Raw genomic sequence first — 17,051 nt, forward strand, 5'->3', positions numbered from 1 at the left:
TTATGCAGGCTTTTTAGGATGCCCCCCTTAAACATAGGCATATAATTACTAACAAACACCAAGCTAAAAAGTAATAATTAAAGCAGCCATAAAGCAAGAATATATATATATATATATATATATATATATATATATATATATATATATATATATATATTCCATGGTAGAAACTAAAGTATGGCAATCAGCTCTACAGTATTGGATAAGAGTGAAAACGTCCCCAAATGGTCTTCTCCCCTTAATCAATACTGATAGTTTTCAATCCACTTGGGAGCAGACTATTCAAAAGAAATTAGCCTCGTATGGACTGCCGGTGGCGACTACTCTATCTATGGGAAGCGAAAGGGCGAAAAAGCTTATTAAGGAAAGAATCGCAGATATCGACCACCAAAACACCTTAACTCGTCTTCCCTCAACGTACAGACAACTGTAAGAGCACCGCCCAAACCACCCAGCTATCTATCTAAAGACGTTAGAAAACCCGAGACACCGATGGGCCTTTACTAGGGCTCGTTTTAATGCATTACCCTCGGCGTTACTAACTGGTAGATATCTTCGAATCCCAATAGAACAGAGGCTATGCCCTTGCGATCTCAAGGAAATCGAATCTATTAGCCACGTTCTCCTACACTGCACTCTGTATCGAGATTTGAGGAAGGAGTTAATCGAACCCCTGTTAAAAAATCTACCAGGCCATTCAATTGAAATGCTGACTAGATATTTAATTGAGGACACCAACCCAGAGCGAACTATGACTGTAGCTAAATTTTGCTATCAAGCGGCAAGACTGAGACGCGTCATGACATCAACTGACAACAGCGATAAAGCCGTCCACCAAGCCATAGCAGATAATACTTAAATGGAATTATCTCCCATTAAATTTTAGCTTGATTTTAATATAGCACGGGATTTGAAATAGTATTGTTAAAAGACGATATTTAAGAAATATTTATACTATGTACTATCGTTTTATTTTCTCTTTTGCTGGTCTATGACCGTAATAAAGATTTATTATTATTATTATTATAACCTATACCAGGCATGTCCAACAGGTCAATCGCAATCTACTGGTTGATCGCGGGGCATCAGTGGTAGATCATGGTCGATCGCGGGACCGTTTGCAAAAGTCCACAACTGTTTTGCCTCCCCTTAAAAAAAGCTCAACAACAATGGCTGGTAATGACAATGGGTAGATCACTGACAGCATTTTAATACATTGAGTAGATCACTGTCTCTTGGGAGTTGGACGTGCCTGACCTATACATTGCAGATTGTGGGTGGCTTCCTGAAGATAACCTATTGAGTTAGTGGGAGAAGCAATCCTCTTAACCAGTTTAGGGTAGTAGGTGAGATTTAAAGTTGGCTACATCAAACATTGCAATGAATTTTTTGGTGGTGGTGGTGGTTGTTTTAAACTTTTCATTCATTCTCTTTCTAATTTCTGCAGCCTGGCCTGCTTCTGTCATTGTTTACACTATACCAGACATCTACTGGAGACACTCTTTGTGCATAAGATTTCGGAAGGGCACACTCCCCTGAAAAATATGATCAAGGTGATTTTCATCTGTAACATATTGTACCGTAGAACTGAATGAGAAAAGCCACTCTGAGAACTTGGTTGCAGGGCAGCCTATAAATATTGCAGACAAATGAATGAATGAATGAATGAATAAGTGAATGTGTGAACCTAGGTCTTCACGTTCCTACTCTAATCAGGTCATCACAACTGATTTGGTGTTTAAATATTCCTCAGTTCAGAAGCTAAGTCATGTGTTGAGAACACACGTTTTGCAGCTCAAAGATGAGAGGTGTTCAGGGGTCGGGGAAAAAACTGTGGGTGGAAATGGTGGCTTTAAAAATAGCAGGTGTTTACATAAAGAATGGAATATTTGAGGGTTCTGCATTATCTCTCTCAGATGAAGCAACTGAGGAATGGAAGAGGGGAAAGCTAGAGTACAATGAGAAGGGGGACTACAAAAACGGAGGGAAGTGGCTGTCTAAAACAACAGCAAAAGTTTGAGTAAAGCAGGGGTGCAAGGAAACTGAGAGGATAAATGGTTATTTTAAATACAGGTGAAACTTGAAAAATTAGAATATCGTGGAAAGGTTCATTTCTTTCAGTAATTCAACTTAAAAGGTGAAAGTAATATATGAGATAGACTCATGACACGCAAAGCGAGATATGTCAAGCCTTTATTTGTTATAATTGTGATGATTATGAAGTACAGCTGATGAGAACCCCAAATTAACAATTTCAACTTTGGGGTTTTCATCAGCTGTATGCCATAACCATCACAATTATAACAAACAAAGGCTTGACATATCTCGCTTTGCATGTCATGAGTCTATCTCATATGTTAAATTCCAGTAGCTAATGAAAACAATTGCTTATATAAATGGACTTTCACACACACACACACACACACACACACAGTTTTTCAGGTTTTAAAATTTTACAATCAATTATCCAACAACCAACATAAAAACATGATTCCAAAGAATCTCCTGAACTTCCCTCCTCCCCTTTGTGGGTCTTTATATTAACCCTTTCCTCCTGCATCTTTTACATCTCCATTATATCCAAAATTCAACATTAAACTACAAGTTGTTATGCCAATCCTACCAATGATTTTAGTTGTTTTAAGGTAAATTATGGTTTTAAGGTAAATTATGTCTTTCCCCCATTCCTTATTAAAATGTTGAACTTCCAGGTTTCTGATTCTTTTGGTTATTTTTGCCATTTCAGCATAATCCATCAACTCAATCTGCCATTCTTCTCTGGTAGGGACTTTATCTTCTTTCCATCTCTGGGCCAATAATATCCAAGCAGCTGTGGTCACATACATAAATAGTCTTTTCTGCTTCCTTGGGATTTCAGCACCTAGAATTCCTAAAAGAAAAGCTTTGGGATTTTTTGTTTTTATTTAAAGAAAATGTTATTTTAAACATTTTTCTTTCAGTTCATTGTATATCATTTCCCAAAATTCTTTACTACCTTACATGTCCACCACATATGATAAAAGGTGCCTTCTTTTTCATTACGTTTCCAGCATGTATTTGACCCTGTTTTGTACATTGTTGCTAATTTACTAGAAGTTAAATACCAAGGATACAATATTTGCATATAAATTTCTTTCAACATATAGCATGCTGTAAATTTCAAATCACAATCCCATAGCTTCTCCCATGCTGTAAGTTGTATATTATACCCAAAATCTCTCGCTCAGTGTATCCTTACTGATTTAACCAGTTCCTCTCTTGTATGCCATTCTAATATTAATTTGTACATTTTGAAAGCAATTTTGTTTTGTTCTCTAATGCTCTTTTTCAAATTTAGAGGTTTCATTAAAAAAAATCTTTTTCTCCATCTTAAATATATCATTTAATTGATGGTATTGTAACTAGTCAGTTAATAACTCTCTTATATCCTCAAACCTCTTCAATTTCAGTTGGTGTTCTACTTCCATTAACAGTTCTTTATACGTTCCCCAGTCATTTCTCATATTCAGGTTTTTTTTTTATAAAAAAGATACCACTTCCAGTGGGGAGAGCCACCATAGTGTTTTTTTGTTGTTGTTCTAATAGATTTTTATATTTCCCCCATATTTCATAAACTGGTTTTCTTACTACATGATTTTAAAAAAGCTCTATGTACTTTAACTTTCTCATACCACAAATATGCATGCCAACCACATCTATTATGATGACCTTCACGGTCTAAAACATCAGTATTTTTAAAAATAATATCCATTCTCTTAGCCAGCATAGACAGGATGCCTCATAATATAATATTAAATCTGGTAGGGAGAATACGCCTCTGTCTTTAGAGTCTATCAGCAATTTATATTTTATTCTTGGATTCTTCCCCTGCCAGATAAATCTGGTAATATCTTTTTGCCATTCTCTGAAGTGACCTGCATTGTTGATCAAGGGCATTGATTGGAATAAAAACAACATTTTTGGCAATACATTCATTTTATCCTTCCCAATAATGATAAGTTCATCCTTCCCCACACCTCTAATTTTTTCTTTATTTCTCTCCAGGCTCTTGTATAGTTATCCTTAAAAATATTCCACTAGCTAAATTGATGCAGTGCTTGAAGCTTGTCTGGTACCTTCTTGGGTCCCAGCTGAAGTGCCGCCCGAGAGGATGCTTTCTCCCATTAGGGTTGAAAGGAGCTTCAATCCATACGCTCCCCAAAATACATAGATGCCTTCAGGTCCTCCCCCCATATCCTTGCCTCTCAGCCTAGGGAATTTCCTCCTACAACATAGGATGCACTCTAGACTACGTACTGTATTTTTCGCTCCATAGGACGCACTGGACCATAGGGCGCACCTCATTTTTAGAGGAGGAAACAAGGAAAAAATATTTTTCTGGTTTTCCTCCTCTAAAAGCCCTGTTTTTTTAGGATCAGCTAAAAGTTTTGCAGCTTTTTTTTGCAAAGGGAAAAGCCCTGTTTTTTTGACGATCAGCTAAATGTTTTGCAGCTTTTTTTGCAAAGGGAAAAGCCCTGGTTTTTTTTTTGAGGATCAGCTAAAGGTTTGGCAGTTGTTTTTTTTTTTGCAAAGGGGGAAAAGCAAAGAGGAAAAGCCCCATTTTTATGGGGTTCAACTCACATTTCTGAAAAATCTTAAGGAAAGGGAGCAGTTTCTACTGTTTCCAGACAGATAACCTAATCAGACAGTCACATGTCCTGGGAAAACAAACAACCTCCCTCTGCAGCACTTTCAACAAAGGAGGGCGGGGCTGAAAGGGAGCCGGGACTCTTATCTCTCTCCCGATCTCTTGCTGATCAGCTTTCAACACCCCCTTTTCTCTTTGTAAAATAAAAAGCACAATCTGCTTTTGGCCCCTGGGCAATTTAGCTCCAGGGACCACCATTCGCTCCATAAGACGCTCAGATATTTCCCCTTACTTTTTAGGAGGAAAAAAGTGTGTCTTATGGAGCGAAAAATACGGTACTTTCCAAGGCCTCTCCTTTCACTCAGATCTAGGGACCCCTCTCCTTGGACGCTGTGCTTTGCCTTCTGCTCTCCACCACTTCATCCCCTTTTGAGGCAGCTTGGGAGATAGAGAAAGATGCTGCCTTCATTTCCCACCAAAACAAGGACTGCAAGCTTCTCATCCTCAGAAGGTCTGCTGTGCCAGCTGTCACAGCAAGATTTTTATGGCTTGCAGAAAAGTGATAGGTGACTTGATCAGGAGAGACACAGTGAAAGCCCAGCTCAGTAAAATTGGAAGGAGAAACAGAGTCTTCGTTGTCCTCTCATCCGTAGAAGGTTTCATCCTGTTCACTTTAAGAGCCCGGCGGGGTTTTGTGGCACAACAGGTGACAGCAGCGTTATCAAAGAGATTGTACATCCAACTGAATAGCTGGCTGTTGATCAGCAGAGACTGAGTTGGCTTAAAACATTATGACATCACAGTGGGGACTGTTTCCCAGCCTCTGCTGTTGCTAGGCAAACTTTTAAAAGTGCATTTGCTTGAAAATGAGAACAGTTATGACAATTCTGGCCCCCCTGTTGAATATTTTATTTACTTGGCAAAATTTAAATACTACCAGATTATAATGAAACTCCTGAGTGGTTTACAAAACAACAACATTAAAATTATCAATATGACAGTTAAAAACAGGTTTGTAAAAAACATTGAAAAGATAATTAAAACAAACAGTATATTATTATTGTTGTTATTATGTTATTTATACCCCACCTTTTCCCCTGACAGGGACTCAAGGCAGTTTAAAGATTAAAACAAGAACAGCTGAAAACTTAGGTGGGGGGGGAGGGAACCAATGATTTAAAAAATAAATAAACATGATCCAATTAAAACTGTATATATGCACATAAAATATACATTAAGACTATACAAATAATTACAATAAATACAGCATGGTGACAGCCCCTTCATTAAAAGCAGACAGTTCCCAAAATCCTGGTGGAACAAGAAAGTCTTCAACTTCCATGACAGCAAGGAGAGATCCAGTCTAATTTCTCTAGTGTTGTTGTTGTTGTTGTTCAGTCATTCAGTCGTGTCCGACTCTTCATGAACCCATGGACCAGAGCACGCCACGCACGCCTATCCTTCACTTCCTCCCGCAGTTTGGCCAAACTCATGTTAGTAGCTTCGAGAACACTGTCCAACCATCTCATCCTCTGTCGTCCCCTTCTCCTTGTGCCCTCCTTCTTTCCCAACATCAGGGTCTTTTCCAGGGAGTCTTCTCTTCTCATGAGGTGGCCAAAGTACTGGAGCCTCATCTTCAGGATCTGTCCTTCTAGTGAGCACTCAGGGCTGATTTCCTTGAGAATGGATAGGTTTGATCTTCTTGCAGTCCATGGGACTCTCAAGAGTCTCCTTCAGCACCATAATTCAAAAGCATCAATTCTTCGACGATCAGCCTTCTTGATGGTCCAGCTCTCGCTTCCGTACATTACTACTGGGAAAACCATAGCTTTAACTATACGGACCTTTGTCGGCAAAGTGATTCTTTGCTTTTTAAGATGCTCTCTAGGTTTTTCATTGCTTTTCTCCCAAGAAGCAGGCGTCTTCTAATTTCGTGACTGCTGTCACCATCTGCAGTGATCATGGAGCCCAAGAAAGTAAAATCTCTCACTGCCTCCATTTCTTCCCCTTCTATTTGCCAGGAGGTGATGGGACCAGTGGCCATGATCTTAGTTTTTTTGATGTTGAGCTTCAGACCATATTTTGCGCTCTCCTCTTTCACCCTCATTAAAAGGTTCTATAATTCCTCCTCACTTTCTGCCATCAAGGTTGTGTCATCAGCATATCTGAGGTTGTTGATATTTCTTCTGGCAATCTTAATTCCGTCTTGAGATTCATCCAGTCCAGCCTTTCGAATGATGAATTCTGCATATAAGTTAAATAAGCAGGGAGTTACCAGGGCATCAGCATCCAATAAACAGATGTGTGTATCTGGTAGGGATCTGTTGTCCCCATTGTGCCAACTACTGTGGAGGCGGTAGTTCATTTTGGTATATCCTTTCATTATATCTCTGTTCTCATTACAGGGTTGCACTTTTTACTGGGGGTTCACGTCTTGGCTTGCTTACTACATCAATCACCCGCAGTACACTCCTCCATGTAAGTAATGCAAAGGGCACGTGTTGCACTAGAAACGTGCCTCGTGCTACAAGAATTGGCCTATAAAATTTGATCAGGGGCTGTTTTTCTTTTTTTAAAGTCAGGATTTCAGAATTCCACACCAAAACAGGATGGCAATTTCTAGCAAGATTAGACAGGAACGGATGGAAGGAATGCAGAGGTCTAGCTTTAGACTCCAACCCAGTGAATGGTCAGTAAAAAATAGTGTCCCCATGCTGAGGAGAGAATCTGAGTGGCTTCAATTTCCCACTCTAGAGCGTGGGTAGGCAAACTAAGGCCTGGGAACTGCATGTGGCCCAATCGCCTTCTCAATCCAGCCTGCGGACGGTCCGGGAATCACCTTGTTTTTACATGGGTAGAATGTGTGCTTTTATTTCAAATGCATCTCTGGGTTATTTGTGGGGCATAGGAATTGGTTCATTTCCTCCCCAAAAAATATAGTCCGGCCCTACACAAGGTCTGAGGGACAGTGGACCGGCCCCCTGCTGAAAAAGCTTGCTGACCCCCGCTCTAGAGCATTGACAGAGGATGATTTCAGACCATATTGTAGTTGGGTCGTAACTTTCCCTCATCCCAACAAACCCCCAAGGGTAAAATTAGTTGTGAACTAGGAGACCTCATACATGGAAATCAATATATTTTCTTAAGATGCTGACAGCGCTTTCTGTCCCTTGGAGGAAAACATGAAGGAACCATGCAGACCATGACATTAATGGAGAGACATTGCATTGATATCCAGATTGGACCACTTTATTATAAAAGCAGGAGGCTGTTCATATGCCTCACATATTATAGTAAACAAATACACTGGGGGGGGGGGAGGTTAAGCTAGCCCCCTCTCTGCTGTACTAGTTTTAAAATTAATCAGATTCTCAATCAGATCCAGAGTGGACCCTCCTAAAATGTGCTATGGACAGTGTTTCACCACAGCTTCTGTGGAAACTAAAAATGAAGAGAACTCAGCTCCCCCCATTTCTTAAGTTGCGTGATTGTGGAAGGGCAGTTTTGGTGAGGGTTCAAAGGCACCAAGACCTTCGAGGCCCTGGCATGTTTAGGGATGCCATCACTATGATTCAGGGTCTGGGGGACTCGATCCAATCTGGAGTCTAATTTAATTTCTGGGGTGACTGTCAGATTTCTAACCAATTAATACTTTTGCTCCAAAATAGTTTTTCTGAAATATGCAATCTGCTTTTTGAAACCCGTGGCAGTATAATAGTCTTCTCTATAAGGAGACGTAGCAATAGAAGTCTCCTATTTAGGCAACATGTAAAATGAAGTTGCCTCCTGCTTGAGTTTGCGAGGCATTGCTTCATAAGGAGAGGCACACATAAAACAAACAAACCCAGAGATGTCTAAACATGAGGCTTCTAAGGAGAACAAAGCCTATTCACTATATAACAAAAAAAGGCTTAAGTAGACTTCACATTATATGTAAGACTAAGGTGGAATCTATAAACATATAAAAAAAAAGTTGTGAAAATGCTTTTAAAAAGTTTTGCAAAATTTATTGAATTTGCCATAGATCACCATCGCCATCTAGTGCCACATTTGTATAATGCACCTTACAACACACTTAAAATGTTTTAATTGCAGCTGTATAGCTGAGTCCTAATTATGTTTTCATTCTGTTTTTTTTAGCATTTGGGAACAAGCAAGTTACTATTTCTGCCCTTGTGTTTCTGGTATGTATGGGCAGGAAGTGAGGGAGGGTAAAAAAATTGAATGTGGAACACACTCTCTCTCTCTCTCTCTCTCTCTCTCTCTCACACACACACACACACACTCACTCACACACTTTTGCATATATTCTCCCAAGATAAAACAAAATAAAAAATAAAAAATTCCTTCCAGTAGCACCTTAGAGACCAACTAAGTTTATTCTTGGTATGACCTTTCGTGTGCATGCACACTTCTTCAGATACACTGAAACGGAAGTCACCAGATCCTTAAATATAGTGAGGGAGTGGGGAGGGGTATTACTCAGAAGGGTGGTGGGAATGGGTGATTAGGTGATAGGTGTGGAAAACCTGTTAACGACTCTTTGAGAAGTGGCTGAATTGCAACTAATCACCAAACTTAAAACCATGGAGAAACCTGGTCTGAACAAAGACATTGGATTCTTATCTCTATACATGACAAAGCTATCTTTAGCCATCTCACCCCTTGCCTTTCCCTGCAAGACCAATTGCAGCTGTTAAGAGTCATTAACAGGTTTTCCACACCTATCAGCTAATCACCCATTCCCACCACTCTTCTGAGTAATACCCCTCCCCACTCCCTCACTATATTTAAGGGTCTGGTGACTTCTGTTTCAGTGTATCTGAAGAAGTGTGCATGCACACGGAAGCTCATACCAAAAACAAACTTAGTTGGTCTCTAAGGTGCTACTGGAAGGAAATTCTTTTTATTTTGTTTTGTTTTGACTATGGCAGACCAACACAGCTACCTACCTGTAACTGGAACTCTCCCAAGATAGGTGAACTAAGAAGGGAGACACTTTCAATTTTTGTGCAGTTTCCTTGGTGAATATATATTTGCACTTGCAAAAGCAGCCTGATGCTCCTTTGTGTGTGCATGTCCACAATCTCCTTTTGCATTGTGAACCAGGTCAGAACTTTTGAGGGAAGTGATACTTAATTAAGAATACATCCAGATCTGCATTCCAGACAATTGTGAACTTGGGCAAAAAAGTCTGCCTGCAAAAAGATGACAAAACTCTTCGTACCTTCACTATTAAAATATATCTTCCATGATTCCTCTCTGGATCAGGCCTGCACAATGTATGACCATCAAAGCCAAATATAGTCCACTAGTGATGGATAGCAGTGTATTCAAGACTTCATAAATCTCTTGGCTCTGCTGCCTGCCTAGGACCGTAAAAATTGTCTATGTGTGTGAAGCATCTGGCAGGGAACAGATATTGGCTGGTGGTTTGTATGTAGGCTGGGTAGTCACACATTCTTGAAAGTAAATGTCATTGATATCTAAGGGTTATACTTCAAAGTAAATTCTCTAAGGATTGGAACATCGATTCAAGAAATGGATGAGGACATTTGTGCAAGTCACCTTGTTGTTGATGTTACCAAGGCTCTGCCAGGTGTGAGCAATATATTTTCCTTTCTTGATGCCCATGTTCTTTCAAATCGTGAAAGCTCTGTGAGGGTCCCCCTATCACTCCCAGTGGGTGTGAATGGAAAATTTGATACAAAAAAAAAAAATCCCTTCCAGTAGCACCTTAGAGACCAACTAAGTTTGTTATTGGTATGAGCTTTCGTGTGCATGCACACTTCTTCAGTGTGTATCTGAAGTGGTATCTGAAGAAGTGTGCATGCACACGAAAGCTCATACCAATAACAAACTTAGTTGGTCTCTAAGGTGCTACTAGAAGGATGTTTTTTATTTTACAGTGGTACCCCGGGTTATGTACGCAATCCGTTCTGGGTCGCGGTATGTAACGTGGTGTGTGTATCACAAACGCATGGGGGGAAAACAAAAAACCCCAGAAGAAGCGTGATTTGAGTGCTTCTGCGCATGCGCGAAGTGCGCAAAATGCTTCTGCGCATTCGGGGTTTCGCGTGCGGGTCGCGTGCCCTCCAGAAACACTTCTGGGTTGCAGGCGTTCGCAACTCAAACGTCCGCAACACAGGGGGTGCGTAGCCCGGGGTACCACTGTATTTTGTTTCAACTATGGCAGACCAACACAGCTGCCTACCTGTAACTGGAAAGTTTGATGTGATTCTCCCTGGCTGATCTTATATTATATTTAGCCATTCTTCTAGACTGCCTTTCTTCTCGAGGGATCTCGGAGTGCTGCGTAAAGCACCTTCATCTTCCCCATGATTGTGGGGACAATAAGCTAAATTTATGATTCCACAATTAAAGCCTGAAAATCTAATGCTTTTTATTTTTTGCAATTTTTTCAGTTGTGTGAAGCTGGGAATCATTTTATCAATGTGGCATTAGTCCATCAAAACCAATCAGGTCTGTGGTTTGTTTCTCATTGCTTACCTATGACATTCCTCCTAACGTTCTGTCTGTCTGGGGTAGAAATTCAAGTGACCATATCCAGGGGTGAACTTTGGTAATTTGGCACCCTGAGAAAGGACAAAATTTGGCGCCCCCTAAATATTTCTTTTTTTTCACAGTAATTCGTTTGGGGGCAAGTCTGTGAACACTCGTCATGTGTCCTTATCTACATGTGTATACGATTACATAACACGCCAAATACACGTGTCTCAATACATTGGCCTTTAACCCAGAGTCATCGTTTGGCCCAGTAGAAACTTAAATTTCCAGGAAAGGGAATAGGCAGCAAGATGACAAGCCAGAATTTAGGATACTTGAAAACATAATTTATAATACAGATATATAGGAATGGAGGAGAAATGTGATTCACTACTCATTTAAAGCAAAATCTGTCAAATTCATGCTTTCCAAAATGGTATGTGAGCAGAAACACACCTGTCTGAGTTTTGTTTTGAAGTTCTTTAACCACGCAGTGTTTACAAAAAAATCATTATATTAGGGAAAATTGCTTGCAAAAAAAAGTACATCAGTCAATACAGCATATTAAAATGTGTTTATTCGGAGAAATTCATGCAAAAATGTTGATTGATTCTTTTTTTAATTGCAAATTGCTGCAAAATATTGAGAATGGAATTTAACATTGGGAAACTAAGAAACTGTAAGAGACTTGACAGGTCCCCCAATCCCTATATTCAACCAAGTTCAGCTCAAAGCAGCAGACCCATTGAAATCAATAGACCCAAGTTAATAAAGTGTATTAATTTCATTGGGTCTACTCTGATTTAGTATGTCTAAACCCAGAATTCCCGTGTCAGATTTGTCAAGCTCTCACAGCAATAAACCAAACCAAATCACCACAAACTGGCTAATAGATAAAGGGGTTTTACTAATATTGTTATATTATTATCATCACTGTGATACTTTGCGGAGTTTGTAAATTCTCACAGCAGCAATACCATGTGCTGCTCTTTAGTAGGATATAAGGTATGCTAGAATTATTCCGCTGCCAGTTTCCTATGGTGGGAATACCGCCGCACTATTGTACATTCTGCATCTACACCATACGATTTAAAACACTTTGCAACTTGTTTAAAATAGTCCTCCCCCCCCCCCGAAATCCTGGTAACTAAGATTGTGAATGCGAGAAGAATCCTTTTGTTAGTCTTTTCCACAACGCTAGTTCTCAGGAATCCTTGGTTCAGAAGCTGTGACAGTTAAAATGTGTTTGGAGCTGATTTCTATCCGTAGTGTGGTCAGTAGACGATAGAAATTCATAGGTTGGAATTGACTTCTCATTCCTCAAACTGTTATAATGAAATATTGGTCTTTTTTTTCTTTTCCTTATAGGCAATAAAGGCTCTTTCCCAAGCCCATCAATCAACCCTTTCACCTGGTTGTTTCTGTTTGTTTCCTGCCCAAACTATACATATGAGGTACTATTATTAATGTTGTTGTTGTTGTTGTTTGTTTGTTTGTTTGTTTCCCCCATCTTGCCTTGCATCTGTGCCAGCTAGCTAAGCAAGTAAGAACTTTTAATTCACTTACAGATATCTCACAGTGAGTTCTCCTTTGATCCAGGTCACTCACAGCTTCCAGAGGAGCTGTCTTTGAAAAAGGTTTATAAGCTTTGTCCTGAATCTGTTGGGAGATTCAGAACAGATAAAGGAAAGCACTTCTTCACACAGCATATAGCTAAACTATGGAACTCGCTTCCCCCAGGGGGGCAGGGATGGCCGCCAACTTCGATGGCTTGAAATGAGTATTAGACAAATTTGTGGAGGAGAGGGCTATCAATGGCCACTAGCCAGGATGGCTGTGGTCCACCTCCACGGATGGAGGGGTCCTTTACTTTTTCACCATTTTTTTTAAACTTGGGGAAATTACCTATGTATTCAAAATAGAAGGACTGGCACTGCTGGAGCAGCATGTCAAAGGTTGGCAAGACCTTGTATAAGACAGAGAGCTGTTTATCTTTAAGTGAACTGTGATTTTTCTCCCCCGTTTGCAACAGATTGGCTCTTGGGTGAGCTTTACAGTGATGACACAAACACTTCCAGGTAAGAGCAGAAATAGTCTCCAGCTGGGATCTTTGAATAAGCTTGTTCACCACCCCCCAAAACATTCAAGATGAGAAAAATGATCAGCATGGCTTAGAATTAACTTCTGCAATCGAAGTAGAAATTATAAATATTACATATCCTAACTGAGACAAGTTTGTGGTTGATCATCTTTTCAATAATGAATTTAAATATAAGGTACCTGTATATTATCAATATACAATTAAGTGTGATGGAAGTGCACTGCATTTAAGCACATTTGTTTGCAGGCTTGGTGTTCGTCCACCTCACTTGTACCATGCTTAAAAAAACATGTCTGTGTTTAACCTTTGAGACATTGGAAGGAAGATAGGTTTGATCTTCTTGCAGTCCATGGGACTCTCAAAAGTCTCCTCCAGCGCCATAATTCAAAAGCAGAATAAAACATGAAACTTAAAAAAAAAAATCCCTATACAGGGCTGCCTTCAGATGTCTTCTTCACCCAAGCTGTTCCTTCACATGCCCAGGTTCAGCATTTCCCATAATGTCTCTGTCATGAAAACTTCCCGTGGGGGCAGACTGAGAGACTGACCCCCAAGGCGGACGAAGCTTCCGTGCCCTCTGGCTTCTGGAGTCCAGGGGCACAATGTAATATGCAATTGTTTCCCAGCTTGAAAAACAACGTGCATCAGCCAGTAAGGCTAAAACCTACTTTATTGTAGATAAAGAGCAGAATGTCTCTGCGTAGCCAGCTCATTATTCAGAGCTGTCTATTAAAGCGTCTTGCATCTCCGATGCAAAACAGAAAGTAAGGAGTACAACAGTAAATTACAATGACATCACATGTGTGAGAAGATTAGTGGGACCGGTGGTTCTCCCACAGGGTGAAACATGACCCTTAAGTCTTGTGACCTTGCTGCTACAGCGTTCGCAGCTCGGCATGTTATAATATCACAACAGTCTCAACCAGGAAGTTGTGGTTAGGGACTCCCCTCAAACTAGGATATGATCTGAATTGAATCCCAAACAGAACAAGGGAGCATGAGTTGTCCTGCAGCATGAGTTGTGCTTTGAGCACCAAAACACCTCCCCCATTGAAATAAAGACAAAGTGACTCAGAATTAAATTTGAATGTTGCTGGGCATGTTTTGGCCACAACTTTATTGAAAAAAGTCCCAGAAGTGTGACTGGTGTTGGCTTCGGCATTGGTATTAAGTATTCAGGCTCCTGTCCGCCCTGCAGGCAGTCTGGGAGGGTAAACAACCAGCAGAGGGAGCTCCATCAATGTGTATTGACTGGACTCACTCCCCGGAGTCCCCGGGTCCTGGTATGGCCCTACCCTATCAGGGTTTCGGACAAAACCCCAGCATAGCTGTCAAGTTTCGGATTTGAAAATAAGGCATCAGCAGTCTCACCTATCCCGGGGACAGTCACATGTCAGTGGTGGGGGGAGCCAGAAGCAAAAGTGGGCGGAGCAGCAATGTAAACTCCAAGCAGGCTCGGGCTCGGAGCGGAGCAAAGAGGAGGGCAGCCATGTGCTCCGCACGATGGAGCCCCATCGTCGTCTTGTCTGATCCCATCAAAACAGGACAGGAAGCAGCAGCTGCTCAAAGGCAGCCAGGCTCCGCCCACCAGCTAACCCTATTGGCCGGCTGAGGGGCTCGGCGGCAACGGATAGGGGCTGATGCAGGGGGAGGAATACACCCCCCTGTAAGCGCGGGAAACAGCTCCCACTTGCTTTGAGGGCTGAGGCTTTTCTCTCCAAGTAGGCGAGGTCTTCCCACCCAGTCCCTGGCCAGCAGGGGAGGAGCTGCTTCCATTAAAAACGGGAAGTTTAAGGGAAATAAAAAATAAGGGAGAGCAGCGGGAAACTGCTTGAAATAAGGGAGAATCCCGGGGAAAACGGGATACTTGACAACAGTGAACCCCAGGCATCCAAACTCCTTTAATGGAATACCCTTGAATTGGAGGAGCAGGCAATGGCCCCCCAATCCCCTCCCCAAATTCCCCCTCCCCCGCCAATGCCTAACCGCCAATCCTTACAAAGTTGTGACGATTGCTAAGGAGTAGGCAAAAACCAAATGGCCACAGCCAATTTGCCAGAATGGAAAAAAAATTCCTACTCGGCCCCTGCTGCAAAACAGACGACCAAACAAAGTCCAAAGCAAAGCCATAGAGTACATAGAGGCGGGTGTTCGGCAGTGCGAAGCAAGAAGAATCCCCACGTCGCGCTGCTGCACTTTAAAACCCCCAATGCTTGTAAGGCTGCTGACTGGCTAAAAGCCATTGCCAGCCGTAGCTCTGCCGACCTGGGACGGGGCCAGCCCTGCCCCCAGACTGTTAAGAGGATCCACCTCTTCCTCCCATCTCTAAGCCTCGCTCATGAGGAAGAAGAAAGAAAAGCTGCAGCTGCTGGACTCAATAAAAAAAAAAAAATTACACCCCCCCCCCAGAAGCTATTCCTGCACAGATAGGGAAGGGCAAGACTTGGCCATATGCTTAAAACAAATATGGGTACCCCGCAAGACGAATGCCTCGCACAACGGAAAACTCGCAAAATGAAAGGGTTTTGCGATTTTTTAGTTGACTCGCGAGACGAATTCGTCTATGGCCGTGTTTCGCAAGATGAATTCGTCTTGCGCGGTACCACTGTAAGCCGGCTGGAGCTGCGCCGCGCCGTGTTTTAAAGCTGCAGCGAGGGAACAGCAGCGCTGCTGTTTGCTCGCTGCAGCTTTAAAACGCGGCGCAGCGCGGCTCCAGTGCCGGTCGGAAGGGGCGCCGGCCGATCGCGCCCGCCATCTTGGGTGGACACGCCCCTTCCGACCGGCGCCCCCGGACTCCCCCCCATAAGAATGCATTAATTAAATTTTAATGCGTTCCTATGGGAAACGGTGCCTCGCAAGACGAAATTTCCGCAAGACGAAAAGCCTTGCGGAACGAATTAATTTCGTCTTGCGAGGCACCACTGTATTTTGTGTTTTCTTCATTATGTGGGTAGGTAGGAAATGATCCTTCTGACATGCCACTGTCGATACCTGGAGATCAGTAGTCTTTTTCTTCCCTTCCTCTTCAGTTGGAGTTTTTGCGTTACTAATGGCTATCCAGATGGGTCAATGGGCCCGAAAAAAGCACCAACTCTACCTGAAGAAGTGTACTACGTACAAGTGGAGGAGAAGAGCCATGGTTCCATTTATACTGTAAACGCAAGCAGAAACGGCCTGCGAGGATCCAGGATGGAAAGTAAAACAACAAGCAAACAGAAACTTGATTCGTTTAGTTGTGGAATGGGATGCAGTAGACTTGCTTTCAGACACACCTACATTTTAAAGTTTTTTTGTTTTAAGTGAAATGCAGATATCGGGCCCAGGATCCAAAGCGCTATTTTAAGTTAACAGAGAGCACGTGCTACACATACAAAATAGCAGGAATATATAACACTGGACGCAATGTACCAATGGTCTGACACTGTGGGCTTCTTTGTGTGTCATGGTGCTGCATTGGAATAATAATAATAATAATAATAATAATTTATACTCTGCCCATCTGGCTGGGTTTCCCCAGCCACTCTGGGTGGCTCCCAACAGAATATTGAAAACACAATAAAACATCAAACATTAAAAACTTCCCTAAACAGGGCTGCCTTCAGATGTCTTCTAAACGTCAAATAGTTGTTTATTTCTTTGACATCTGCTGGGAGGGCGTTCCACAGGGTGGGTACCACTACCGAGAAGACCCTCTGCCTGGTTCCCTGTAGCTTCACTTCTCGCAGTGAGGGAACCGCCAGAAGGCCCTTGGTGCTGGACCTCAGTGTCCGGGTTGAACAATGGGGGTGGAGACGCTCCTTCAGGTATACAGGACCG

The 17,051-nt window shown here is 41.8% G+C and overlaps 1 protein-coding gene across 1 annotated transcript in view; it reads left to right on the forward strand.

The window, feature by feature from the left end:
* The window catches only part of TECRL (trans-2,3-enoyl-CoA reductase like), a 29,853-nt gene extending 13,197 nt beyond the window's left edge, over nucleotides 1-16,656 (forward strand). The window contains exons 6-12 of the mRNA XM_033170913.1: nucleotides 1,448-1,553; nucleotides 7,033-7,105; nucleotides 8,768-8,811; nucleotides 11,053-11,110; nucleotides 12,503-12,588; nucleotides 13,167-13,212; nucleotides 16,265-16,656. Of these exons, the coding sequence (XP_033026804.1) occupies nucleotides 1,448-1,553; nucleotides 7,033-7,105; nucleotides 8,768-8,811; nucleotides 11,053-11,110; nucleotides 12,503-12,588; nucleotides 13,167-13,212; nucleotides 16,265-16,392 (541 nt within the window). The 3' untranslated portion in view covers nucleotides 16,393-16,656. The remainder of the gene's footprint in view (nucleotides 1-1,447; nucleotides 1,554-7,032; nucleotides 7,106-8,767; nucleotides 8,812-11,052; nucleotides 11,111-12,502; nucleotides 12,589-13,166; nucleotides 13,213-16,264) is intronic.
* Nucleotides 16,657-17,051: the final 395 nt, after the last annotated feature.

This window comes from Lacerta agilis, chromosome 14 (assembly GCF_009819535.1).
Source record: "Lacerta agilis isolate rLacAgi1 chromosome 14, rLacAgi1.pri, whole genome shotgun sequence".
Classification (NCBI taxonomy): Eukaryota; Metazoa; Chordata; class Lepidosauria; order Squamata; family Lacertidae; genus Lacerta; species Lacerta agilis.